Source organism: Myotis brandtii, unplaced genomic scaffold (genome assembly GCF_000412655.1).
Source record: "Myotis brandtii unplaced genomic scaffold, ASM41265v1 scaffold46, whole genome shotgun sequence".
Taxonomy (NCBI): Eukaryota; Metazoa; Chordata; class Mammalia; order Chiroptera; family Vespertilionidae; genus Myotis; species Myotis brandtii.
In genome coordinates this window covers 6734592-6762366 of record NW_005367587.1, presented here as the reverse complement: position 1 = coordinate 6762366, position 27775 = coordinate 6734592, and the positions used below count along the sequence as shown (strand labels likewise).

The window sequence follows — 27775 nt, the reverse complement described above, 5'->3', positions numbered from 1 at the left end:
AATGACAGAAAACCTGAACACGGAACTGAAGCAGCAGCTCATTTTCTTGCTCAGAAGTGGCAACAGCCAGAGAGGGAGCCAAGTGTGGCCGTGAGGAGCTGGGAGCCCCGAGCCGCGCTAACACTGTTGAAGGTGGGTACTCTGAGCAGTGGGAAAGTAAGGGAGCACAGGGCAAGGGCTGAGGTAAGAGAAACCTACCTGGCTCTTGGTCCTTCTGAGAGAAAGTCACTGCTAATAAGCTTTTCACCTTTTATGGCCAGAAGGCCTGGGTGGGAGTGGTTGTGGATAATGAGCATCTGGGGAAAGAAACAGAAGTGGGGTCCTGGAAACCAGGGAACATGATGCAAAACCATCATCCCAAGACCCCTGGTTTCTGTGGACACCAGTGCTGAGAACCAGGTGCTGATGGAGGCAAATGGCATGATGGTGCGACTAGGGCTAGTTTTCTGTGACTGCATGATCACAGAATCTCAGAATGCCAGAGATGGAGGGGGCTTTATAGATTAGCTAGGTTAACCTCTTTGTTTATTTTTTCTGAGACATTCAATGATTTACTAAATTGTTGAAGTTAATATTTGTAAATTGCCTACCCTGGTACCTGGTGAATGAGTACATACTCTGTCTATGTTGATTCCCTTGCCCATGTTCCCACAGGGGCTTAGTGACAGAGCTGGGTGAATTTCTGACTCCCTGTCCATCTACTTTACTGATGCTAAAAGGCAGCCTATGATGAGGCCCTAGGAACCTGAAGTTCTGAGCACCATGTCTCACCAAGTTACTCTCCGGTTTCCCACCTCTAGATAGTACATCTTGGCTTCCCTATTTCTGGCCAGTAGCTCAAAGATATTCAATTGTCTCTGTAGCAGAAACTTTCCTTTATTTTAAAAATACACGAGGAAGGGAGATTTAGGGGAGAGTCAGGCTGAGGCCGCAGAGGAAGAGCAGGAAAGAACAGGACCATCGGTTTTCATTGCTTGCTTATTGCTCACAAATATTGCAGAAATGTCTCCTTTCCAGTTTTTTGTGTGAAGTTCTTTTGTTGCAGAGCAGCCCCGGAGCCAGGACCTAGGTCTTGTGTCCCTGCCCCACCCCCATCCATAACTGTGGCCCCACAGGGGGAGGTGGATCTGGTCTCAGCAATGACTCATCCCACAGTGTGCTGACTTAGTCAAACTGACTCCAATTTGGGCCAGTCAATACTTCTTTGCATCTCTAACCAATCTGCCACAAACTTTCCTTGGGCTGGTTGCCGAGGCATTTTTCAAAGATCAGGGGTTTTCAAGGGGAAAGGAAAACCAGAGAGTCTGAGAGCCTGGGAAAAGGCACTGCAGAGTCCTAGGAGTGTTGTAAGAGGGACTCTAAGAAACAGTGAAGAGCATGAGGAGAGACACCAGTGGGATGAGGAGTCTGAGCCGGGAAGGATGGGCAGGGGAGTCACCAGCCAGCAAGTGGTATCAGGGTTAAGAAGTCTCAGCAGCCATCAGAGCAGGTGAGCATTGTCTGTTTCCTCTTTCCACCAAGATCCAGAGCAACTGTGCAGCTCCTCTTCAAGCACAATTGGCAGGGCCAGTGGAAAAACAGGGGATTCCCAGCAGAATAACAGTTTGGCACCCCTTCAAACTGGTGTTCTCTAAATAGTTCTTTACCGTTTATGTAGTTAATGAAAATCCAATAGTGTCTAATGTTCAAATGAGGAACTCATTACATGCAATTTTGAGTCAGTTATCTTCTTTTGAAATGTAATTACTTGTTTTTAAAAATGGAAGAATAAGTGACTTATTCCCAACAAATAATACTTCCCGTGCATTAACCAGTGTAGGAATTTCAACCCTACTGACCTCATGCCGCCGTTCAGTGGCTGGTCTGAGTAGAGATGGAACACCACTTGAACTGGGGGTTGGAAAATTGCTTAATAGAGTTAAACAGGTTGTAGAGTGGAGTGTGTAGATGTTCACTTATCAAGAGATGGACCAGTATATGTTTTGATAGCTATAAAAGGAGTATATGTAGAAACCTGAGTGAAATGGTGCAATAATTCTAGCGATGCTCTAGCACCCCTCAATTGATTACCACTTCAAGCCACTGCCTGGCTGCTCTCTTGGCAAATGAATGATCCCAGCAGTTTTGACACCCAGGTTATTTAGTGTTACCTATACCCATAATGACTTCTCTCCAGACTCAGGTGTGCCCAGGCCATGTTAGTTTATCTCAAATAATAATAATAAAAACAAACAAAAAACAGAAGTACTTTTCTAAAACTAATCCCTGTTGCCTCAGCTTCTATTATCTTCTAACAAAAAATGACAAGAAACATTGAGCTGCTATATCATTGACTTCAGCATTCTTGTTTTCCCATCTCTTGATTTTCCCCCTAATTATTGCCATCTTCTGTCGCCCTCAGATGTGGAAGTCTGTAGTAGGGCATGATGTATCTGTTTCCGTGGAGACTCAAGGTGATGACTGGGACACAGACCCTGACTTTGTGGTGAGTTTGGAAATAGCTTTGCTTGGATAATGAAAAATAGAGGGGTAACATTTGGGCCATTCTGTAACGTTTCAGTGGGCTTAGAAGGACAGTCTGGGGCTGAGATAGACCCCACGGTGGAACTGACTAGAAGGGCAGTTGGCTGTAATGAGTGGAGCATGCATAATATCTGAGGTTGAGACTTGAAAAGACAGGTGAGAAGGAGAGAGGAGTTTGACTTTGTGATTGATGGGTTATGACAGGCTATGCTAAGGGAGCAGGTTAACCTGGGTCTCCTTTGGCCTATGAGCCAGGATTTGGACTGGATATTTGTAATTTGGGGGGATTGAGAAGTAATAGGAGACCTGAAGAAGAAAGTGTGAGGGATGCAGTAGGAAAGGGGTTTCAGAGCCCACCAGTTAATTTAACATGGGGGCTAGGGTGTGTGCACAGAGAAGCATCTGGCTGAAGGAGGCAGCAGATGCAGGGGACGTAGAGGTCACGGGTGTCAGCTGAAGGCCTCTCTCAGTGTGGCACAGCTCTTGCCATCACTTACCGCTGAGTGCTGTCTTTTGCAGAATGACATCTCTGAGAAGGAGCAACGATGGGGAGCCAAGACCATCGAGGGCTCTGGACGCACAGAACATATCAAGTAGGTGCCAAATGGACTAGGGAGTGGAAAGGGGATGTGAGAAGAGCCCAAGGAAAACTCATAGTCTCAGGGAGAAAGAAAAGAGAGAAGGTAGTTTGTGTCCACGAGTCCTTGTGTTTTTTTCTTGAATCTGTCCTGTGTGTTCCTATGTGTGTGTCATTATGTATTTTTATTTCATGTCTCTCCTCTTATTCTCCCCCCCAACCCTGTTATTTCTCTTTTATTTCTAACTACTAGCTGATTCCCCAAGTGGATCTACCAGTATTATAATGAGTTCAGAGAGGAAGTGGCTCAATTGTGGAGGTTTTATCACACTTTATCATCTACCTATCTATCTATTCACATAAATATAATTGTGTATAGGGTGATTTCAGATGGGCCAAGGAGGAGTCAGTAAGATATCAAGGTTAAAAAAACTCAGAATAAATATTGTAAACATAGGACATCAGGTTGCACATCTAGTCTGAATGATTTTTTTAATTAAAAGTTTGTATTTGGTTACTTGATAGAAGTTGGAAGCTATGAAAGGTGATATGAAAAAATGTGGCCCTTGGAAAACCTGTTGAGTAAAACTATTTTAGTGATGGTGTTTAGGAGCCCTAAAGATTATGACCCAATATTTTACAAAAAACAAAACAAACAAACAAACACACACACAATATTCTGATACCATAAGAGAGAAGTTACTTACAGACATAACTAAGGGTTTCTGTGAGATATAGTATATACTTGGATGGAGAGATTCCCTCTTCTCTTCCCTGGATTATTCAGGGTTATCTAACCAGAGCTGTCTGCTTTGGATAATATCAGAATGTCAAATATTAGTAGCAGGGTAGGTACAATCTATCTATACTAATAAAAGGGTAGTATGCTAATTAGACTGGACGTATTCCAGACGACCATCGGACATCCTTCCGGACAAAGCCGCAGTGGCTGCCCGAGGCTCAGGCAAGCCACAGATGGTGGCTGCTGATGCCCAGGGCTGGCCTGAGGCTCAGGGAAGCTGGCCATGGCAGTTGCCCAGCCGCCCAGGGCCGGCCCAAGGCTTAGGCAAGCTGCCGATGGTGGCTACCCAGTGGCCTGAGGCTCAGTTAGGGGGCAATCATGCTGGCAGGGGAGTAGTTAGGGGGCGATCAGGTCAGCAGGGGAGCTGTTAGGGGCATCAGGCTGGCAAGCAGAAGCAGTTGGGGGCAATCAGGCAGGCAGGTAGGCAAGTGTTTAGGACCCAGCAGTCCCGGATTGCGAGAGAGATGTCTGACTGCCGGTTTAGGCCCGATCCTGTAGGGATCCGGTATTCAGACATCCCCTGAGGGGTCCTGGATTGGAGAGGGTGCAGGCTGGACTGAGAGACATCCCTCTGTGCACAAATTTCGTGCACCGGGGCTCTAGAGAACAATATAACAGGAGCAAAAATAAGAAGTAAAAATTGACAATTACACACAAAGTGGCAAAAACTAATACAGCTCTAAGCTCCATTTTAACTCCCTCTCCCAACTGTAACAACAGTGTTTTTACTTCTTTTCCCCCTAAATTTAAAAAATGTCAGGGGATAGCCACACTACAAAATCTTGGCACATTTTTATATACTTTGATAATATTGAGTTATATGCATTATTGTTTAATCAGACAGACATAAATGGTTTATCTTAAGTAATTGTAATGAATATTATTCTTAAACAAATCAAGCAATTCTGGCAGCAGTCGAAGAGATGTAAAAAAATGGATGAGAGTCATGCAGGAAGCTTCTTTATGCCCTCTGTAGGCTCAACAGGCCCCCTGTCCCCTCCCCCCAAAAGTACCCCTTTTCTTTTCTGGGTAAAGGCCATTCAGCCCTGGTGTCTGAGAACTGTTAAGATTAGAATACAAACTCCCCTTGTTCCTTTTCCTCCCAGTGCCTGTCTCGTAGTAGGAGCAGAACATTTTAAGGAAGACTCCTAATCCCTGCCCTGATCTTATGAAAGAGCTTGAGTTTGGATTCCCAGCTCTGCCATTACCAGCAATGTGAATTTACACATATAACCTCTCTGAATCTCAGCTTATTTGTTTATCAGATGGGGATAATAATAGCTACACTGCAGAATTCAATGAGTTAACATATATCTAAGTCTAGAGCAGTACTTAGCACGTCTTAGCAGCTCAATAATTTGATTTCTCTTTTCTGTTAGTATATAATGGTTTAATCAGACTTTATTTCTAAAAATCTAACACAAACATGTAAACAGATGACAGTCTTCCTTCCTCCTAAGTGGTGTTTATGTAGACTATTGTGTTGCACAATCCAGCACATACATTATGCTGACTGGAGACCCTTGCAATTGTAAAATTTGGTAACCCTAGATGTTCCCTTATTAGCTTTACTGGATCTGCATAAGATAGAATAAATAGTGGAGACATTTATACAAAACCTACTCCCCTCCAATTTTCCCAGGCTACCAAGGTGTAAAAGCCCAGTCTCTGCTAGTGACTGGCCAAGTGACCTTGGACAAGTCGCTTCTCAGATTCTCGGTTTTCCCATTGGGATAAATAAGTCCTCTAGAGGACCTCCCAGTAGTAAGTCCTCTAAGATTCTCTATGGCTAGTGTGGGCTAAGCCAATCTTTAAGATCAGATGGGAATCAATAAGGTTCGTGGGAAAGAGGGGGAAGTTGGAGAGAACAGTAGCTACAGAACTGAGATGACTCAAAGCAGGAAAAGGAAGTGATTGTGGTTCAGACTAATCTTACTACCTCCCCCCACACCATGATCTTTCTTTTTTAGGTCTGTCTAAAATAAATTTAGCTTGGGGAGTGTTTGGTAATTTGGTGAATAGCTCAAGTAACCATCCATCCCTCATCTACGTTCTGGTCCAGGCAGCTCCAAGCAGCCTAATATTTCCTAGGAGTTGCTTGGTTTTCAAGGGCTGTTGCCCCTTTACTCCATCTTCTTCTTGCCACTCTTGACCACTCATACTTGTGTGCCTCTTTACAGTCAGTACACCCCATTCCCTCTCCTGGTAAACACTGATCTGCTTCTTACCACTACAGATCAGTTTTGCCCATCTTAGAATTTCATATAATGGAATAATAGAGAACTTACTCTTTTGTGTCTCTTTTCTTTCACTCAGCATAATGTTTTTGAGATCTATCCATGGTCTTGTGTGTATCGGTCTGTTGTCCTTTATTATTGCCAAGTAGTATTCAATTGTATGAATATATCACAATGGTTTTACCTGTTACCCTGTTGGTAGACATTTAGGTTATTGACAGTTTAGGGCTATGACAAATAAAGCTGTCATGAACATTTGGGTTCAGATCTTTTTGTTGACATATATTTTTATTTCTCTTGAGCAATACCTACCAGAAAAATTGCTGATTCATATATTAAGTGTGTGTTTAATTTTTAAAGAAACTAACAAATTATTTCTGATAGGAATTTACAATGTTTCATTCCTACCAATAATGCATGGTTTTTAAGAGCTCCACATCCTTATCTACACTCATGTGCCTATGTGATAATTTTAATTTGCATTTTTCTGATGATTAATTTTATTGAGCTTCTTTTCATGTGCCATTCATGTATCTTCATATCTTCCTTTTGGTGTCTGTTCAAATCTTTTTTCTCACTTTCAAAGATCAACCATCTTTTTATTCTTATTGAATTTTAAGAGTTATTTATATATTCTGGATACAAGTATTTTGTGAGATATGTGTTGTGCAAATATTTAGCCCAGAGTGTAACTCACTTTTTCATTTTATTAATGGCATCTTTTGAAGATCAGAAGTTATTCTGATGAAGTCTAAATCATAAATTTTTTAGAATTAATCCTATATGTGCCTAAGACATTTTTGCCTATCTCAAAGTTGTGAAAATTTTCTTCTAAAATATTCATAATTTTAGCTTTTACATTTAAGTCTATGATCAAATTAGGTTTTGTATACAGTGTGAGGCAAAGATTAAAGTTTATTTTTTGCATATCGATAGTTCACTATTTCAACACCATTAAAAGACTATTCTTTCCTCATTGATTTACCTGGCATCTTTGGCCATATACATGGGGGTCTATTTCTAGATTTTATATATATATATATATATATATGCCTTCCCTGACCCATATGATACTGATTATTGTATTGACAAGTCATGAAATCAAATAGTCCTCAAATTTTTCTCTCCTTTATAATAACAAAACTTTTAATATTCCAGGATTTTATGTTTCCACATACATTTTAGAGTAAGCTTGTGAATTCCTACAAATATGCCTGTTGGTATTTTGATTGGGATTGCATTGAACCTGTAGATCATTTTGGAAAGAACTGACATATTGAGTTCTCCAATTCATGAATGTGGGATATCTCTCCATTTATTTAAGTCTTTAATTTTTTTCAGAAATGTTTTTATGTGTTCAGGTCTTGTATATGTTTTGTTAAATTTATGCTAAAATGTTTTATGTTATTTCATGTGATGGTAAGTTGCATTTATTTTTAACTTTTAATTTCCAATGTCTGTGGCTACTATGTAAGTAAAATTGATTTTGATAGTGATCTTGTATCCTGTGACCTTGCCAAATGGACTTAATAGTTCTAGTAGCACTTTTTTTTTTGGTAGATTCTTTAGGATTTTCTATATCTGTGATTATATTGTTTGTGAATATAATTTTATAGTCTGAGTTACTCATCTTTGTGCTTTTTACTTTTGTAATAAAAGCAAGATCTCCTTTTCTTAGCTCATTTTTGAGGCCCTCAATTTCACTGGTTCCCAAAAATTGCATTGCTTTATCAATTCTAAGGTATTTTAACTTAAAATAGGCATCTGAGAGTTAATGTGTCAAAAGTTTTATAAGTATGCCACTGAGCACATTGAATTGTAATTTTTTGTTTTCTTCTCTATTACTTCCACCTGACCATAATCTCCATACATTAATCATCTTGGTGTTGTCCTCAGGGCCTAATAGTATCTCACACTCAAAATTTTAATTACTATTTAACTAATATTTATTAAATGAAAGAATGATATAACTAAGACCTACTTAAAGTGGCTTTGGCTATATTCTAAAGAATTTGATAATCTAGTCTTCTTTGACTCCATCATTTTCACTCAAATTATATTATCTATTGGCATGATCCTCTGAGTATCCTTGCTGTCATCCATTAGGTGATATACATGAATCTCATTTTCTAATTCCTTTTAAAAAACTTTTTTCAGCTATCATATCTTTATGACCCATGTAGCAATCATTGCACTCATTAAAACTTTGCAGACTTTTCCCATTTAAAAGTAATGTTTAGTTCCATTTTCTTTGTTCTTCATCTGAGTACTCTGGTTGGGAAGTATCAGTCATTTATGTGTTCTTGGAACCAATATCTTCTTTGACACAGACAGTTCTAAAGTGTTGGTGTTGTTGAGCTAGCAACAAGGATCTCTGCCTTCGCTGCTGCCAGAGGGTTTAGAGCAGGCACGGGAACAGAGGGTTCTTCCAGCACTTAATTTAATTTCATCTGGTTCAAAGCCAGCTTTCTAAAATTAACTGTGACTAAAGCTGAGCAGACTTTGTAAAAAGACCTTTGATGGCCTTATACTACAAGGCCACCAGATGGATCTAGTCTTCCATGAAAGAGGAGAATTTCTGCTGTGAAATGGCCATTCTACCGGTAACCAATGTAATCTGGTTTTCCTGAGTGAGTGAAGTTCCAGTGACATCACTATCTCAATTCCCTAAGTGTTTATTTGTTGCTGTAGGAAGTCAATTATTTTATTTAGGGTTCTCTCGCCTAAAAGTTTCTAAGAATCCCCAGGGGCCTTTATATGTGTCCAAGTATCATTCCTGATTGTCACATATTGGTGCTAGTGCTGAGCTACCACCTCATATCCTCAGACCAAACAGATATGCAGAGGTGCTCTCCACCCCTATGGTAAAGCTGGAAGTGAAGTAAGGAGAATGCCTCCTTTTGGTGTTACATCCTTTAGTGATAGAGGTGTCCCAAATCAACGTTATTTGAGCCTCAGTGTTGCAACAATTAGTGATAACAGTGAACTTTACTAGTTTTTATTCGTTTTTTGTTCTCTTAGTGATTATCAAAGTTAGGAATGAGGGTGAAGGGCATTCGTTTTTTACAAGAAAATACAAAAAATGCTTAATATGTAGATAAATTTCCCAGTGCTACATTTTTCATAACCATCCTTTTAAATGACTTCCTAGTATGCTATTGAAAGATAATAATGCAGTTTACTTACTATTCTTCAGTTATTGCCATATAATTTGTTTCTGGGTTCTTGCTTTACTATATACAATGTTTCAGTGAATATCATTAGACATTAAGCATTTCCATATTTAAAATTATTTCCTTAAGGTAGACTCCCAAGACTAGATTGTATGGGTAAAAGTCTACATGAATATTTTTGTGCTTCTTGAGATAGAGTACCTAATTGCTAGAAAGTGAATTAATTCAGAGGAAAATAATTCCCCAGTTACTAGAATATAGGTATCGATTCCTGGTCAAGGGCATGTACCTGTGTTGCAGGTTTGATCCCTGGTCCCAGTCAGGGCATATGTGGAAGGCAACCAATCGATGTGTCTCTCTCACATCAATGTTTCTTTCTCTCTCTCTTCCTTCCCCCCTCCCTTTCACTCTCTCTTAAACTCAATGGAAAAAATATCCTGGGGTAAGGTTTAACAACAACAAAAATTGGACTAAATATCAGCAGGTTATTTAGTGAGCAAAATTACAGACTAGAGAAAAAACTGTTGGCTTATGGAAAGCTTAAATCAGGCTATGGTATGCAAACCACACTAATCTCTTACTCCCAGACCCAACTCTGGTATACTTTGGGGGCAGGTTATTGCTAAAAATAAATAGGTCACATCTGAAGATTTCAATTTTTCAGGGAGGAGGGTTTGTTGGCTTCTCTGTGTTATACAAATCTCTGTCATGTGGTTACTTCCAGCATCCACCAGCTGAGGAACAAAGTGTCAGAGGAGCATGATAGTCTCAAGAAGAAGGAGTTGGAATCAGGGCCCAAAGCATCCCATGGCTACGGAGGTCGGTTTGGTGTAGAAAGAGACCGAATGGACAAGGTGAGCTGAAAGGGAGATATTTGCTTCATTTTTTAAAAAAAAGATTAATTCATTATGTTGTTTCACTTGTTATTTGTATCATTTTTCCCTATATCAACACATAAATTATAGGCAGCAAAAAATAGATGCCAAGCCCTAACCAGTTTGGCTCAGTGGATAGAGCGTCAGCCTGCGGACTCAAGGGTCCCAGGTTCGATTCTGGTCAAGGGCATGTACCTTGGTTGTGGGCACATCCCCAGTAGGGAGTGTGCAGGAGGCAGCTGATTGATGTTTCTCTCTCATTGATGTTTCTAACTCTCTATCCCTCTCCCTTCCTCTCTGTAAAAAATCAATAAAATATATTTTTAAAAAAATAGAAGCCAAAAAATTGAGAAGGGCTGGCCATAGTAGGTGCAGCTACACTTTAACTCCTAGACTGAGGGGACAGGGAACACAAGTAGAGAAGGGAAAAATGTGTTTTAAAATAAATTACTACTTTTAAATGTTTGTGTTTTATATCTATACTAGAGGCCCAGCACATGAAATCATGCGTGGGTAGCAGCCCTAGGCCTAGCCTGCGAACAAGGCCTTCTTCTGCCTGCTTGCCATTCCCCAGTCCCACCCTGCTGCCATGCCCTGGTTCGCCGTGGTTCCCTGATCACAGCATGGTTCTGGTTCCCCGGAGCCTGTGGGCTGGGAGGAGGGACCAAGCGGTTGGCTGTTCCACCTGCTCGCCAGTCCCGCCCTGCCACCACTCACCTCGGTTCCCCATGGTTCCCTGTTTGCCATGCTATGATCAGAGCCTGCGAGCCGGTGGGGGGAGGGACTGAGAGGTGGTCAATGCACCTCATGGTGACTGGTCGAGTGGTCGTTCCAGTCATTACGCTTATGGTCGCTGGCCTTTTATTATATAGGGTTACAACTTCTCTTATTTTCTTTATTATATATTTAGTATTGTTATGTACTATATGTTATATATCATATAATATGCACATAAGTGTGAAAAATATTGATGTGAATTTATCCATGAGTAGCCTTCCAGTATGAATAGTTGTTATTTTATCAATTAGATGTGTAAATCTAATCTAATAAAAGAGAAACATGCAAATTGACTGTACCTCCCCTATACCCACAAGCCACGCCCACAAGCCAATCAGGAGTGAGTATGCAAATTAACCCAACTAAGATGGCAGCGGCCATGAAGCTGGAGCGAACAGGAGGCTTGGGTTGCCCCCAGCAATGAAGGAAGCCAAGCTTCCCGCCTGCCCTGCCGGCCCTGAGCTCCGCTCAAGGCTACAAAGTTTCAATTATAGAAGATAAATAAATCCCAGATACCTGCTTCCAGCCTGCCTGCAGGCATGGCCAGCCTGAAAATGGCCATCAGCCCCTCACCCAGGCTGGCCAGGCACCCCAGTAGGGTCCCCTACCCTGAAGGGGCTGTGGCCAGCCTGAAAACAGCCCTCAGCCCTTCACCCAGACTGGCCAGGCACCCCAGTGGGACACCCACCCTGATCCAGGACACCCTTCAGAGCAAACCAGCCAGCCCCCACCTGTGCACCAGGCCTCTATCTTATATAATAAAAGGGTAATGTGCAAATTGACCCTAACAGCAGAACGATTGTGAATGACTGGTCACTATGACACACACTGACCACCAGGGGGCAGATGCTCAATGCAGGAGCTGCCCTCTGGTGGTCAGTACGCTCCTACATGGGGGAGCTCTGCTCAACCACAAGCCAGGCTGACGGCTGCCAGCACAGCGGTGGTGGTGGGAACCTCTCCCGCCTCCTCAGCAATGCTAAGGATGTCCTACTGCAGCTTAGGCCTGCTCCCTGCTGGCAAGTGGACATCCCCCGAGGACTCCCAGGCTGCCAGAGGGATGTCTGACTGCCAGCTTAGGCCTGTTCCCCCAGGGAGCGAGCCTAAGCCAGCAAGTAGACATCCCCCGAGGGGTTCCAGACTGCGAGAGGGCACAGGCCGGGCTAAGGGACCCCCCCCCCAGTGCACAAATTTTTGTGCATCGGGCCTCTAGTTTGTAATAAAAGGATGCTTGTATATTGAATCATATTTTCCATTGATTTGCCTAACCTCAAAGATAGAGATATATTTCTATAAGAAAAATGGTTTACTTTTGAGGAGAAAAAAAATCCAATGAAAGCTTTTAGTTCACCTTTAAGAGGTGTTTTATTTTGTCATTGTGTCAAGTGCAACATAGGCATTGTATTCTCCCATGAAATTCCTAACAAAAAAGCAGTCATGTATTCTTAAATTCAACAAGCAAAATTGACCTACACAGACCCCATAATAAAAGCTTAATATGCTAAATGTTCGGTTGTCCGGTTGGCTGTTCAACTAGTCAAAGTGTAATATGCTAATGATATGCTAAGGCCACTCAACAGCTTGCTATGATGTGCACTGACTACCAGTGGGCAGACACTCTGACTGGTAGGTTAGCTTGCTGCTGGGGTCCAGCCAATCAGGACTGAGCGAGATTGGCCGAACATGCCCTGGAGCCTTCCTGCGGCCCCTCCCCAACTGGCCAACTTCCCATCTTCCTCCCTGGCCCCATGCAGGAGCTGCCCCCTGGTGGTGAGTTCACTCCCATAGGGGGAGCGCTGCTTAGCCAGAAGCCAGGCTCATGGCTGGCAAGCGCAGCAAGTGCAGCAGTGGTGGCAGGAGCCTCTCCTGCCTTGGCTGCAGGCGAGCAGTAAGGAGCGAGGGGTCCCAGACTTCGAGAGCCCCAGACTGTGAGAGGGATGTCTGATTGCCAGCTTAGGCCGGACTGTGAGAGGGTTTAGGCAGGGCCGAGCAACACTCTCCCCCGCCCCCTCCAGTGCACGATTTTCATGCACCGTGCCTCTAGTTCATATATAAATATTAGAAGATACATAACTCTTAGGACCAAATAGAAAATAAAACATTAGATGGAGTAAAAAGTGGAGGGGAATAGAAAAGATTTAAGTGACATGCCATCTTGGACTAGTCCCAGTATTGTCTGTCGACCTCCTTTGGGAAAGAGTCAGTCACTGCTAAATATTAGGGCTCAGGTGACATTTCTGAATTTGATGCTCATACAGGAGAAAAGATTCAAAACAAAAGCACCTGGCTGTTTGTGTGAATATTCAATCCTGACTAAGGCATCCAGTCAGTCTCCTTTGGTCTCTCCCCAGTAACCACCCTCATTTCTGTTTCGATTTACAAAGCCTTTGTTTTAGCTCTCTTTTTGTTTCTGGTTTAACCACAGCTCTGTTTTCCTAGTCTCTATCCTTCTGGTTCCCAGCCTGTTCTATGTGAGTTTCCTGAATGATGGGATCTTTTTTTTTTTTTTTGTAAATATATTTTTATTGATTTGGAGAGGAAGGAAGAGGGAGAGAGAGATAGAAACATCCATGATGAGAGAGAATCATGGATTGGCTGCCTCCTGCAAGTCCCCAACTGGGGATTGAGCCCACAACCCGGGCATGTACCCTTGACCAGAATCAAACCTGGGACCTTTCAGTTCCCAGGCTGACACTCTATCCACTGAGCCAAACCGGCTAGGGCTGAATGATGGGATCTTGATGGTGTTAGAGAAGAATCAGGATGTGCAAGGCTCCAGAAGTCACTTTGCTCTCCCATCCTTGTCATCCTTGGCACCACTGGCAGAGGCTAAAAGTCTGACCCAGAATGGAATTTCCTGTATTCTTACATCCCAGCCTGTCTCTGTATCATTTTATTTCTTTAGGGTCATTTTTATCTTGTCACTCATTCCGTCCTTGATTTTTCTCAGAGTGCTGTGGGCCATGAGTATGTTGCTGAGGTGGAGAAGCACTCTTCTCAGACTGATGCTGCCAGAGGTTTTGGGGGCAAATACGGAGTTGAGAAGGACAGGGCAGACAAGGTAAGTAACTGTTCTCTCCGCACACCACCCAGCTCAGAGCCTGAGGGACTTACCAACACTCCCCCTTGAACGTGGGTCTATGGGTCTTCTGTGAAGAACAGGGCAGTGGACTCAAGGAGAGTCCAGCACGAGGACAGCTCCTGTGACCTCCCTCAGCAAGTTCCTTGGTGCCACTGTTGGAGGCCACATACTGAGCTGAAAGGTAGTAATTTAAATGAGATAAAGACTCTCAAACTTTGTTTGAATAAGGAATCCCTCAAACCATTGATTTTTGTTATACCTTGTCTACATGAAGAAAGAAGAGGGAAGTTCCAAAGCTCCTCTTTTGGTCAAACATAAACACCTTATAAATATAGGGTGTCCCCCCAAAATGTATACACACTTTAACAACTGATAACTCACTTAATTTTGAAACTGAACTGTATGTTAGTAAACACTGACTGTATAATCATTCAAAATGTGTATACGTTTTTGGGGGACACCCTGTATATTAATGCCTTTAAGGAAAATAGAGATGTCAGCTTAAATGCTATTACCATGGCAGCAAATAATCAATTAAAAAATAATCAAGTAAAACAACTAATTAGGGTGACAATGTTTTAGAAGGTAAAGGTTACTTTTAACAAGACTTAGCACCAAATCTCTGAAGTCCAGGTGTTTAAAGATTCCTTTGTACAAAACATACAAACAAAAAAATAGTTTTAAAGAGAGAAAAAAGGACGATTACAGATGACAGAGTGGTCACAAGAGTACAATTGATAACTCATTGATGTTGTCAGTTTCACTCCTTAGTAGATCAGATTCTTTGGTCTTGCATTGTGGTGGGTGCAGAATAGTATGTTTCCCCTGCAGCAACACAAAGAAGACATCTCCTTCATAGCTGCTGAAATTCCTTTCTAACCTTCAGTTGTTTATTCGGTGGGCCTGAATCCTTAAAGCTAAGTGTTAGATGTTATTTTACTGTAGATGGGAAAAACACCAGAAAAGTTAAAAACATACTATAAAGGAAAGGAAATATGCAGAGGGCAATGTTTTAAGGCAGTAATGGAATATGAAGCATGTTATGGTCTCCTCTAATCAGGTTGGAATTTTTCTTCCATCTTGGCCTCTTCCTAACATTTCATTGTTCTTTCTTTCATCTTGTGCCTCACAGCCACAAATTGAATCACCTAAACAATCAGTGTGTCATGTAAATCAAGCAACATTACATACTACTAGCTTTACGATGCAAAATCTAGACTCACTTAGAGACCCATAGTTACTGAGCCAGTTGGTGATGTTAGGTGTTGGTCAATACTTATTTACTTATATCCAGTCCCAGGAGCGGTGAGGATCCAGACTCTCCTGGTTGCCTCTCATCCCACTAAAACCCACATCTCTGTGTAGAGAAAGAGAAGAGGCACAGCGTAATTAGTTAGGAATAGGATGCTATTTCTTACATGTCTACAGTGTTTTATAGTTTTTAAGGAATTATTGTCCCATTTTACTGTCATGAGGGTTAGGAAGCAGAGCACTAATTTACTGGGTAACCCAATGAAAACACTTTACATACTTTGCCCCATTTAGTTCTCACAACATCCCAAATGAAGAGGGATCGTTTCTTCCATTTTACAGTTGAGGTTAATGAAACAGGTATATCTATTTTCATTTTATATTTGAAGAGATTGAGGCTCAAATATTAAAGGGCATGTGTAAAGTTAAACAACTCTAAGTAGGGGAGGTGGAATTTGAATCTAGAACTGTCTGTGTCCAGAGTCCATGTTCACTGATTTGTAGCACGCTGCCTCCACAGTAGCCTGTCAGTACTATCTATTTCTACATTAAACCCCCATACACAGGCCTGAGCCACTATAAATGAACCTCTGGGCTAAGCTGGGAGCAAGGATAAATGAGAGAGGGGAAGCATTGTCAGCTCCGACTAACCAATTTTCTCTCCTTTTCTTTGTAGTCAGCAGTTGGCTTTGATTACAAAGGAGAAGTGGAGAAACACACATCTCAGAAAGGCAAGGACCCTGCTGTTCTGCTCAGACTTCAAATAGCCACAGCTGTCAACTCCCTTTTAGTTCCATAACCCACTTCCTCACTATTTCATTTATTTTAAAATCCAACTGTGTACTTGCTTCTTCCTTTCTCCACTTCTTCCTTTCTTCCTTTGCCACTTTCTATGAGATTGATCAAGTTTTATTTAGTCCCACTTTTTTTTCCCTAATGGATTAAAAATAAGGTATTTTACGCCTTTATTTTAGGAGGTTATCCTTAACTTGTAACATGCATCTTTGACTTAAATTTAAACATTATATCTTCCTGCATAATATAAGATACATAGAATATTTTAATTACATTCTTTTTGCATTCTACATTCTTTGTACCAACTGGACAGTTATTATTACCTAGTATATTGATTCTATGTGTTGATAAACCCCACAAAATTGAATCATAATTATTACCTAATAAATACTTATTTAAATTGGTCCACATATTTACCAACTCCCCCTCATCAGTTTGCTGTATTTCATTGTTTCCTCCTGGCTTCTTCTATTTTCTTCTTGCTAAAGTATACCCTTTGATAATTCTTTCAGTGAGTCTATGAAGGAACTCTCAGGCTTTCTTTTAAAAAATCTTTTATTTTCTTCCACTCTTCATTATTATTTTCCATTTGTCACTTTGCAGATATTATTTCTTTCTTTTTTTTGATGGTATGTTTAGATTTGTAAGAAATTACCAAACTGTTTTCCAAAGTATCATTTTTCATTTCCACCAGCAATGTATGAGTTCCTGTTACTCCACTCCTCACCAGCATTTGGTATTGTGAGTGTTCTGGATTTGGGCCATTGAAATAGGCATATACTTAATGTCTCATTTCAATTTACATTTTCCTGATGACATATGATTTAGAGCATCTTTTTATATGCATATTTATCATCTGTATATCTTCTTTGGTAAGATGTTTGTTAAGATCTTTGGCACATTTTTAAAATTGTTTTTTTAATTGTTGAGTTTTAAGAGTTCTTTATATATTTTGGATAACTGTTCTTTATCAGTGTGTCTTTTGCAAATATTTTCTCCCAGTCTATGGCTTGTCTTCTCATTTCCTTGTCATTGTCTTTCACAAAGCAGTTTTTTAATTTTAATTATGTCCAGGCTTATCAATTATTTCTTCCATGGATTGTATCTAAAATATCGCCATACCTAAGGTCATCTAGGTTTTCTCCTTAACCACCCAATGATATTTTTTCTTCATTTTTTTTAGGAGAGAGTGGAAGGGAGGGAGGAGGGGTGAAGAGAGAGAGAGAGAAATATTGATGTGAGAGAAACACATCAATTGGTTGCCTTCTGCATGTACCCTGACTGGCGCCAGGGGTCAAACCCACGATCCTTTGGTCCAAGTGCCAACGCTCTAACCACTGAGAAAACCAACCAGGGCAAGGAGTTTTATAGTTTTGCATTTTACATTTTAGTCTATGATCTATTTTGAGTTAAATTTTGTAAAAGGTATAATGTCTATATCTAGATTCGTTTTGTTTTGCATATGGATGTCCAGTTGTTCCAGTACTATTTGTTGAAAAGTCTAACTTCGCTCCATTATATTGCCTTTGCTCCTTTGTCAAGGATTAGTTGACTATATTTATGGGGTCTATTTCTGGGCTCTCTATACTGTTTCATTGATCTATTTGTCTATTCTTTCACTACATTGTCTTAATTACTGTAACTTTATAGCAAGTCTTAAAGTCAAGTAGCATCAGTCTTCCAACTTTATGTTGGCTACTTTTTCAGTATTGTGTTGGCTTAGGGTCTTTTGCCTCTCCATATAAACTTTAGAATCAAGTGTCAATATCCAAAAAATTACTTGCTGGGATTTTGATTTTGATTGCATTCCATCTATGAATCAATCTGGGAAGAACTGACATCATGACAATATTGAGTCTTCCTATCCATGAGCGTATAATATATCTCCATTTATTTTGTTGTTCTATGGTTTACTTAATCAGGATTTTCCTTATATAGATTTTGTGTATTTTTAAAAGTTACACCTGAGTATTTCTTTGTTGGAGTTGCTAATATAAATGTATTGTATTTTAATTGCAAATTTTAGTTGTTCATGGTTGGTATGTAGGAAAGCAATAGACTTTTGTATATAATCTTATATTCTGCAACCTTACTATAATCACTTATTAGTTTCAAGAATATGCTTGTCAATTCTTTTGGATTTTCTACACAGACCATCATGTCATCTGTAAACAAAGACAATTTTATATCTTCCTTTCCAGTCTGTGTACCTTTTGTTTCCTTTTCTTGCCTTATGGCATTAGCAAGGACTTCCTGTGCAATGTTGAAAAGAATGATGAGAGGAGCCCTCCTTACCTTGTACCTGATCATAGTGGTAAAGATTCAAGTTTCTTACCATTAGGCATGATGTTAGCTGTAGGGTTTTGGTAAATTGTCTTTATCAAGTTTAGAATGTTCCCCTCTATTTCTGGTTTACTAAGTTTTTTTTGTTTTCTTTTTTTTTTAAATCATGAATAGATGTTGGATTTGGTCAAATGCTTTTTTTCTGTATCTATTGAAAAGATCCTGTGGTTTTATTTTTTTTAGTCTGTTGATAGATTACATTAATTGATTTTCAAATGTTGAACCAGCCTTTCATACTTCGGATAAATCCTACTTGGTCGTGGTGTATAATTCTTTTTATACATTGTTGGATTCAATTTGCTAATATTTAGTTGAGGATTTTTGACCCCATGTTTTTGAGAGATATTGGTCTATAGTTTTCTTTCTTATAATATCTTTGTCTGATTTTGCTGGCCTCTTAGAATGAGTTAGAAATTATTCCCTGTGATTTTATTCTTTGAAAGAGTTTGTAGAGAATTGATACATATTTTTTCCCTTAAATGTTTCGCAGAATTCGCCAATGAACCCATCAGGGCCTGGTGTTTTCTGTTTTGGAAGATTATTAATTATTGATTCAATTTCTTTAATAAATATAGGCCTACTCATATCATATGTTTCTTCTTGTGTGAGTTTTGGAAGATTGTGTCTTTCCAAAAATTGTTCTATTTCATCTAGATTTTCAAATTTGTGAGCATAGAGTTGTTCATAGTATTCTTTTATTATTCTTTTAATTTCCATGGGATCTTTGAGATGTCCCCTCTTTCATTTGTGATCTTATTAATTTGTATCCCCCCTTTTTTTATTAGCTTGGCTAGAGGCTTAGTGACTTATTGACCTTTTCAAAGAACCAGCTTTTGTTTTATTGAATTTCTCTATTAATTTGCTGTTTTCAATTGTATTTATTTTTTCTCTAATTTTTTTTTCTTCAGCTTACTTTAAATTTAATTTGCTCTTCTTTTCTAGTTTCCTAAGGTGGAAACTTAGATTACTGAATCTTACTTTTTCTTTCTTCTTTTCTAATATGCATTTAATGCTGTAAGTTTTTCCTTAAGCACTGCTTTTACTGCTTCTCAAAATTTTGGATAAGTTATGTTCTTGATATTTCTTAATTTCTCTTCTCTATTTCCATTTATTTATCTCCTGGTTCTGCATTCTGAGTAACTCCTTTGGATTTATATTAAGTTCACTAATTCTCCCTTCAGCTGGCTTTAGTAATTATTTAAGCTAACTATTAAGTATTTAACTTTCTATCAGATATTTTCATTTCTGGAAGTTTCCCTTGGTTCTATTTTAAATCTCCTGATTTTTTTCCATAATGTCCTGTTTCTTTCATTTTTTAAAATTTATTTTTATTGATTTGAGAGAGAGAGAGAGAGAAACATTGATTTGTAGTTTCACTTACTTATGCATTCATTGGTTGTTTCTTGTATGTGACCTGACAAAAGATCAAACCCACAACCTTGGCATTATCAGGACAACACCTCTAACCAACTGAGCTACCTGGCTATGGCCTGTTGCTTTTATTATATCTCCCCCCGCACCACCACCACCACCCCACCACTTCTTTAAGCTCTTTAATCATTTTTTAAAAATATTTATTTTATAGTTTATTTTATATTGTTATATTATTTGCAGTTCTTGGGGGTGCCAATTCTTCTATTTGGTTATTTTATTTTCCTCATGGTTATTTATTTTGTTGAGGGTTGTGATTTTTGTTTGTGAATTTATTTCAGTGGGGGAGAGATATTTGTTTTATGAGAATTTCATGGGCTGTGGTTTGATTAAGTTTCCCATACAGAGAAATCTTGCCTTTATGTCTGGCTGAATTTTAGAAGTCTTAATAGTAAAGGACCATTTAAAATATATTTTTCACTATAAATTCGATTTAAATAGATGTAGGTCTATTTAGTCTTTCATTAAAAAAAAATTTTTTTTTAGTCAGTTATGATATACTTAGAGGCCCAATGCATGAAATTTGTGCATATATAGGCTCTGCTTCATACCAAGGGGCTCGGCCCTTGCAGCCCTGACCTCACAGCCCCGGCTTCATCCGGAAGGTTGTCCAGACAGTCCTTCTGCTGTCTGGTCTAATTAGCATATTAGCTCTTTATTATATAGGATGGTGTTTTCAAGGAAGTTTTACATTTATCTATATTGTCAAATTTATTTACATAAATTTATTTATATTCTTCCTAACCTCTGCAATATCTGTAGTGATGTGCTCACTTTCATTTCATATTATTAATCTGTTTTTTTCTCTTTTTAATTGATTATTCTTGCTATAAGTTTATCAGTTTCTTTTCAAAAAACTAACTTTTCAAAAAATATTTTTTTAAAAATATATTTTATTGATTTTTTACAGTGAAGAAGGGAGAGAGATGGAGAGTTAGAAACATCGATGAGAGAGAAACATCGATCAGCTGCCCCCTGCACGGCCCCTACTGGGGATGTGCCCGCAACCCAGGTACATGCCCTTGACCGGAATCAAACCTGGGACCTTTCAGTCCACAGGCCGACGCTCTATCCACTGAGCCAAACTGGTTTCGGCTCAAAAAGTATTTTTATTAAATTTATTGGCATGACATTAGTTAATAAGATTATGTAGGTTCCAAGTGTACATTTCTATGATTCATGATCTGTATATTACATTGTGTGCCCATCACCCAAAGGCAAATCATCTTCTGTCACCATGTATTTGACCCCCTTTACTACTCCCACCCCCTTTCCCTCTGTTGTCTGAGTCTATGAGTTTTTTGCTTGTTTGCAAAGAACTAATGTTCGACTTTTCTCATTTTCTTTATTGTTCACTTGTCTTTAAAATTGCATTGATTTCTGCTTTTATCTTTATTTTTTCTTCAATTTAAAGTGAGTTTAGTTTGTTCTTTTTCTAGCTTCTAAAGGAATAGACTCAGGTAATTGATTTTTAAGCCTTTATTTCCTGTATGTGCACTTGAAACTATATATTTCTCTCTAAATACTGCTTTTGCTGCATTTCACAATGTCATGTGTGTTTAAATTTTCACTCATTTTCTTTATGATTTCTTCATTGACCCAAGAGTCAAAGAAGACTCTTCATGTTTCAAGTATTGGGGGGAATTTTCTAGATAATTTTATTATTAATTTAATTCTATTGTGATCAGAGAATATGGCATCTACTATTTCAGTCTTTTGAATGTATTAAAAACTATAGATCAGCATATGATCTAGGTGAATGTACCAATGTACATTAAAAAATGTATATTTTGCAGTTTGGATCTATAGTGTTCTGTAATTGTCAACTGGGTCTTGTTGATAATGTAATTTAGACCTATAATTTTAGATTCTTTTGTCTAAGTTTCTGTCAATTCATGAGAGAAAGGTGTTAACATTTTCAACTATGATACGAATTTGTCTCTTTTTCTTTCTGCTTCTGTCAGTTTTTGCTTCATGAATTTTGATTCTGTTAATAAGATTATGCCAGCATTCATATTCCTGATGAATGATGAATTATTTTCTTATTATTGTACTAGAGGCCCAGTGCACGGATTCGTGCACCAGTGGGGTCCCTCAGCCTGACCTGCAGGGATCAGGCCGAAACTGGCTCTCTGACATCCCCCAAGGGGTCCTGGATTGTGAGAGGGTGCAGGCCAGGCTGAGGGACCCCACCGGTGCACAATTGGGGCCAAGGAGGGACCGTGGGATGGGTCCAGGGTGTGTCTGGCCCATCTCGCCCAGTCCCCATCAGCTGGACCCCAGCAGCAAGCTAACCAACGGGTCAGAGCATCTGCTCCCTGGTGGTCAGTATGCGTAATAGCAACTAGTCAACCGGTCGAACGAACAGTCGAACACTTAGCATATTAGGCTTTTATTATATAGGACTAGAGGCCCAGTGCACAGATTCATGCACCGGTGGAGTCCCTCACCCTGGCCTGTGCCCTCTCTCAATCGGGAACCCTTAGGGGATATCTTATAGCCAGTTTCGGCCCGATCCCCGCAGGCCTGATCCAGACAGGAGGGAGCCCAATCCTGTGCGTTGAGTTTCTGTCCCCTGTTGGCCAGTGCACGTCACTCAGTCATTTGGTCATTTGGTTGCTTAGGCTTTTATATATATATATATATTGTCTCTCTTATCTCTTATAATGCATTTTGTCTTGAGGTCGACTTTGCCTCATATTCGTGACATCTTTCTGATGCTTACTCTTTCTGTGGTATATATTCTCTTAGATAAGTATTTAAATTAATTTCTCAGCTTAGAATTCACATATAAGCAGTGTACAATTAGATATTTGTGTTCCATACACTCAGGTGTGAGACTGTAGTTTCCAAGTCTCTCAGGTAAATTTCCCCCCTATAGTTTGTTGCTGAATAAACTACAAGCCCCCTCACCATTTCTAAAACTCTTTTATAGCAGTGGGCAGAGAATCATTTCCTGCTCTTCAGCCCTCTGTTTATTTCTAGAAATCAGACCCTCAGATCCTAGATTCTAAACCTAAGCAATAAGTTTGGGACTTAAAACACCCTTGAGTTTTCTGTGCCATTAGCTCATAAGTACCCTCAATCTACTGCTTTGATTTATCTATTTGTTTTTGTAGCCAGGAATTTTTTTTAGCTTCACTATTAACAACAACAACAAAAATTGTTATATTTTAGCTGACATTTCTAAATTTTTTATGGAAATAGGAAAAGGCAGACATTTCATATAGATATGCCTCCCCCCTCCCCCCCCGCAGCTTCTCCTTATACTCTTTGTACTTTTCCCTTCCTTGAAGAGAGGAGAATATTGAAATGATCGTCTCATCTTGGCAGGGAAGTAAGAGAGAGAAGATAAAAACAGTGAACAAAAGATGGTTTAGAATACCGTTTCTCTTTAATTCACCTATATTTGAGCCTTGCTCTCTTCCCAGACCCCAGTCACTCATTCTTCTTGACTTTTCTTTTCAATGGCTCTTTCCTGTGGGCTGAGAGTGGGCTCTTATGACTGCTCCTTCCATCACAGATTACTCTCATGGCTTTGGTGGCCGTTATGGAGTAGAAAAGGATAAACGGGACAAGGCAGCTCTGGGATATGACTACAAAGGAGAAACAGAGAAACACGAATCCCAGAGAGGTAAGTCGGAACTGGAGAGGAGGGAGGTCACAGAGTACCATAGAGCCTTAGCCCTTCCTCTCTGTTCTTATTTATTTTTAATGTTTTTATTGATTTGAGAGAGAGAGGAAGGGGGAGAGGGAGAGAAATAGAAACATCTATGAGACAGAAACATCAACATTGATCAGCTGCCTCCTGCACACCCCTACTGAAGATAAAACCTGGAACCTGGGCATGTGCCCTGACTGAGAATTGAACTGGTGACCTCTTGGTGCATGAGTTGATGCTCAACCACTGAGCCATACCTGCTGGACCATCTTTCCTTTCTGGAAGCTGACACAGAGGACCCAGAATATAGAGAGGCAGATGTGCAGTGGAGGTGGTGGGTGAAAAACAATGTGTATGTGTGTGAGGGTCAGTGGAGGTAAACCAAAAGTGGTAGAGAGAAAAACCGTAAGATTAGGGGCAGGACAGAAAAGGGAGGCTTAGGAGAAGGGACCGCTGAGAAAAGGATGAAGACAAACAGGATGGTGATGATAGGAGTGTGATTTGCCTATGATTCCTACCGGCCCCTCTGCCTCACAGAGGATAGAGAGGTCTCCTTCCTCTCTGAGATGCATAGGGGATGGCTGGAGGGCTGTCCTTATTTTCTTCTGTTTCTTCCTTATCATCTCCCCCTTTTCTTTTTATGTTTTCCAATTCTCAGCTTTCTCTTCTCCATTCTCTTCTAAGTTTCTTCTTCCAATCCTTTTGCCTCTCTTCCCATCTTTGCATCTCTCTAGCCTCTGATTCTCATACTTCCTCATCCTCCTCTCTGTCTTCTGGTCTTTCTTCCCCCTGCTCCCTCTTCGCACCCATTTCCAGCATTTTAACTCCTGTATGACTCTTAGACCTTTCTGTCCTGCAGATTATGCCAAGGGCTTTGGTGGTCAGTATGGAATCCAGAAGGACCGAGTGGATAAGGTAAAGTACCAGAGTACCAATGTCTTGAGAATAGTTTCCCAAACTGCCCTGGACGTGCATGGAGAAGAGAAGCAAAGCTGGAAAAAAGGTAGAAAAAGCTAGGTGTACTGGGCTGTCCTCCTGGTGTCCTGCACTCCCCATGGACTGCCCTCAGCGCCTAATGAGCATGTCTTCTGAAGCCTGAGCTTTAACTGAGGCGAGGGAAGGGAGCCAGAGAGAGACAAGGAGACAGATGATGTTTAAAATTTCATTGATTGCTTGGCATTATTTATCCCAATCTGCAGTCTTTTCCCACTCCATGTCACTGATCTCCCCTGCACCAGTTCCTCTTCATAAATTACCCAGGGCCTTGCTGCATTCCATGCAGCTGGATTTGGAGATGTGGGATTCTAGATACACTGCACATTAAAAAAGGGAGCTGAGCCCACCAGTTTAGAACTTCTTTCCCCTTTTCTCTGCCACAAAACAACAGTATTAGAATACCCTGTCCAACTGTTGAGGATCAAATGGTTAGGATACTTCCTACAGTGGCCTCAATCCCTAATATTGCTTTCTGAGTAACTACCACTTCCTTACCACCACCACCACCACCCTCATACCCCCCCCCCCACCCCCCCCCCCCCACACACACACCTACTGTTCTTCTGCAGAGTGCTGTTGGCTTCAATGAAATGGAGGCTCCAACCACAGCTTATAAGAAGACGACACCCATAGAGGCTGGTGAGTGTTAACAATTCCCTTTCTCTATGCTCCTCAACTGCTTCTCCTTTCTCACTCTTTCTTCTCCCCAGACTACCTCCTCCATGCCTTAAACTACCTAGATTAGCTGAGGGACACTTGGCCCCTATCCTCATATTCCCAGGTTCTTTCTCCTAGAAAAATTAGGTTAAAAGGATAAAGAGACAAATGTCTCTTTTTCCTTAAAGTGCTACACTTCCATCCCCTCTCCCGACCCAAGAGAGCCCTAATTCTTCTTGCCTCTGTCTACAGCTTCTAGTGGTGCCCGTGGACTGAAGGCAAAATTTGAGTCCATGGCTGAGGAGAAGAAGAAGAGGGAAGAAGAAGAAAAAGCACAGCAGATGGCCAAGAAGCAACAGGAGAGAAAGGCCCTGGTAAAGATCAGCCACGAGGCTCAGCCACCAGCAACCACTGTGGAAGAGCCAGTGGTGCCGGCCCCATTGCCTAAGAAAATCTCCTCACAGGTGAGTGCTTGGTGCTCTGGGATCCATATCCAGGACCCCTGCCCAAACAGGAGCCTAAAGGTTCCAAATCTTTGGTAGGAAATAAGGCACAGGCTTCCCCTGTGTTAAGCAAATTCTATATAAGTGCTGTCCCTGCCTTCAGGAAAATTTCATTCTGTTATTGGGCCTCATATATACAAGAATGTTAGAAAAACGGGCAAGATTTACACAGTATAATAGAAGCCTGGCGGGCATAGCTCAGTTGAGCATTGATCTATGAACTGAGAGGTCACAGGTTTGATTCCCGGTCCGGGCACATGCCTGGGTTGCGGAAAGACAGGTCACCAGCTGTATACCCAATGGTCGGCAAACTGCAGCTCACGAGCCACATGCGGCTCTTTGGCCCCTTGAGTGTGGCTCTTCCACAAAATACCGACTTCTGCGCATGGGCCACAAAGTTTCAATCGCACTGTATGTGCACGCCCGCACGTGGTATTTTGTGGAAGAGCCACACTCAAAAGGCCAAAGAGCCGCAGGTGGCTCACGAGCCGCAGTTTGCCGACCACTGGTATAGCCAATCATTGCTGCAGGAACTGAGAGGAAAGAGCCATCACTACAGATTGGAGCCCATCTTGATGGATGAGTTGGATTTGGATTGGCAGAGGTAGGAGGGGGTGTTGCAAGTCAGTATAAGAGAGAAAATGGAGGCTTGCTTGCTTACTGGAGAGATGCTTCATTCTCCCCAGGTCTGGCCTCCAGCAGGGAGTTGCTCTTCGCCAGAGCCTGAGCCTGAGCCTGTGAGAACCAGCAGGGGACATCCATTGCCTTCCTTGCCCTCAAGGCAAGAACCCCCAGAGGTAAGCAGAGCCCCAATGATTCTCTGTCCCTTCCCCATCTCCTCATGTCCTAGGAAGATGGGCCATAGAGTATGACCAACCATCCTGGTTTGTCTGAGACTGTCCTGATCTCAATACTGATAGTCCTGCCCAGCCGGTGTGGCTCTGTGGTTGAGTGTTGACCTATGAACCAGGAGGTCACCGTTTGATTCTCAGTCAGGGCACATGCCTGGTTTGCAGGCTCTATCTCCAGTAGGGGGCATGCAGGAGCCAGCCAATCTATGTTTCTCTCCCATTATTGATGTTTCTATCTCTCACTCCCTCTTCTTCCTCTCTGAAATCAATATATAGATTAAAAGAGTCACTTCTTTTAAGAAGAAAAAAAATTTATAGTCCTACATTCTGGGACACAACCCAGTTCTGGGAAGACAAAGAGAGCTGGTCACCCTAGCTGTGGTATTCCCAATAATATGCTTTTGCTTCAACGTTTTCTTGGTCTTCCAAGGAATCTGCTTCCAACTTCCCTTTCTTCAAACCTTTTACATTCCCCTCCTATCATCTGTTTTGAGTGGGTGGGTAGATGTGGAGGTTGAGGAATGAAGAATGGATGAATGACTGTGTATCCTAGGAGAGGCTGTTAAATGGAAGCGAGGGTAGAGGGTAGAAGTGGTAGGATGGTGATGGGTGTGGTCTTAGCAGTCCTCCAATGGAAGGTTTTAGAGCGGCAGCTCCTGGTGAATTCAAATTACCCTGCTCCACACTGTCTCTCCTCAGGATGATGAGGAGGCCCCAGCTTTGCCTCCCAGGACTCTGGAAGGCCTCCAGGTGGAGAAAGAGCCAGTGTATGAAGCAGAGCCTATATATGAAGCAGAGCCTGAGCCTGAGCCTGAGCTGGAGCCAGAGCCAGAGCCTGAGAATGACTATGAGGATGTTGCGCATATGGACAGAAATGAGCAAGATGATGAACTAGAAGGGGACTATGAGGCTGTGCTAGAACCTGAAGATGCCTCATTTCCCTCCTCCGTGGCTGGTGAGTGGTAGAAGAGAGAATCAGCTCCTGAATTTGGTCAGGTCTTGGGGGGGTGGGTGTAAAAGGAAGCATTGCCCCGTTACCCAGAAGAACCTATTTGTTTTGCATGTTGGTGAGACCATGTTTATGTTTCTGATAATGCAGAATCATCAGGCTGTCCGGCTGGGGCTGGGATCTCAGCGAGAGCCCTGTATGATTACCAAGGAGGTAAGTTGGGAGTGACCTGAGGGGTCTGGTGTCTGAAGGTCCTTGAAACAAGAGAGAGGGATGAATTCTGAGGGTCACA

At 41.1% G+C, this 27775-nt stretch overlaps 1 protein-coding gene across 1 annotated transcript in view; it reads left to right on the top strand.

Moving 5' to 3' along the window:
* Positions 1-27775, top strand: part of HCLS1 (hematopoietic cell-specific Lyn substrate 1) — a 30444-nt gene continuing 2669 nt past the window's right edge. Inside the window, exons 1-13 of the mRNA XM_005875364.2 lie at positions 1-132; positions 2402-2485; positions 3043-3116; positions 10037-10166; positions 13915-14025; positions 15974-16028; positions 23390-23500; positions 24387-24442; positions 25093-25162; positions 25433-25644; positions 26370-26480; positions 27234-27489; positions 27634-27696. Coding sequence (XP_005875426.1) covers positions 2402-2485; positions 3043-3116; positions 10037-10166; positions 13915-14025; positions 15974-16028; positions 23390-23500; positions 24387-24442; positions 25093-25162; positions 25433-25644; positions 26370-26480; positions 27234-27489; positions 27634-27696 — 1333 coding nt within the window. The 5' untranslated portion in view covers positions 1-132. The remainder of the gene's footprint in view (positions 133-2401; positions 2486-3042; positions 3117-10036; positions 10167-13914; positions 14026-15973; positions 16029-23389; positions 23501-24386; positions 24443-25092; positions 25163-25432; positions 25645-26369; positions 26481-27233; positions 27490-27633; positions 27697-27775) is intronic.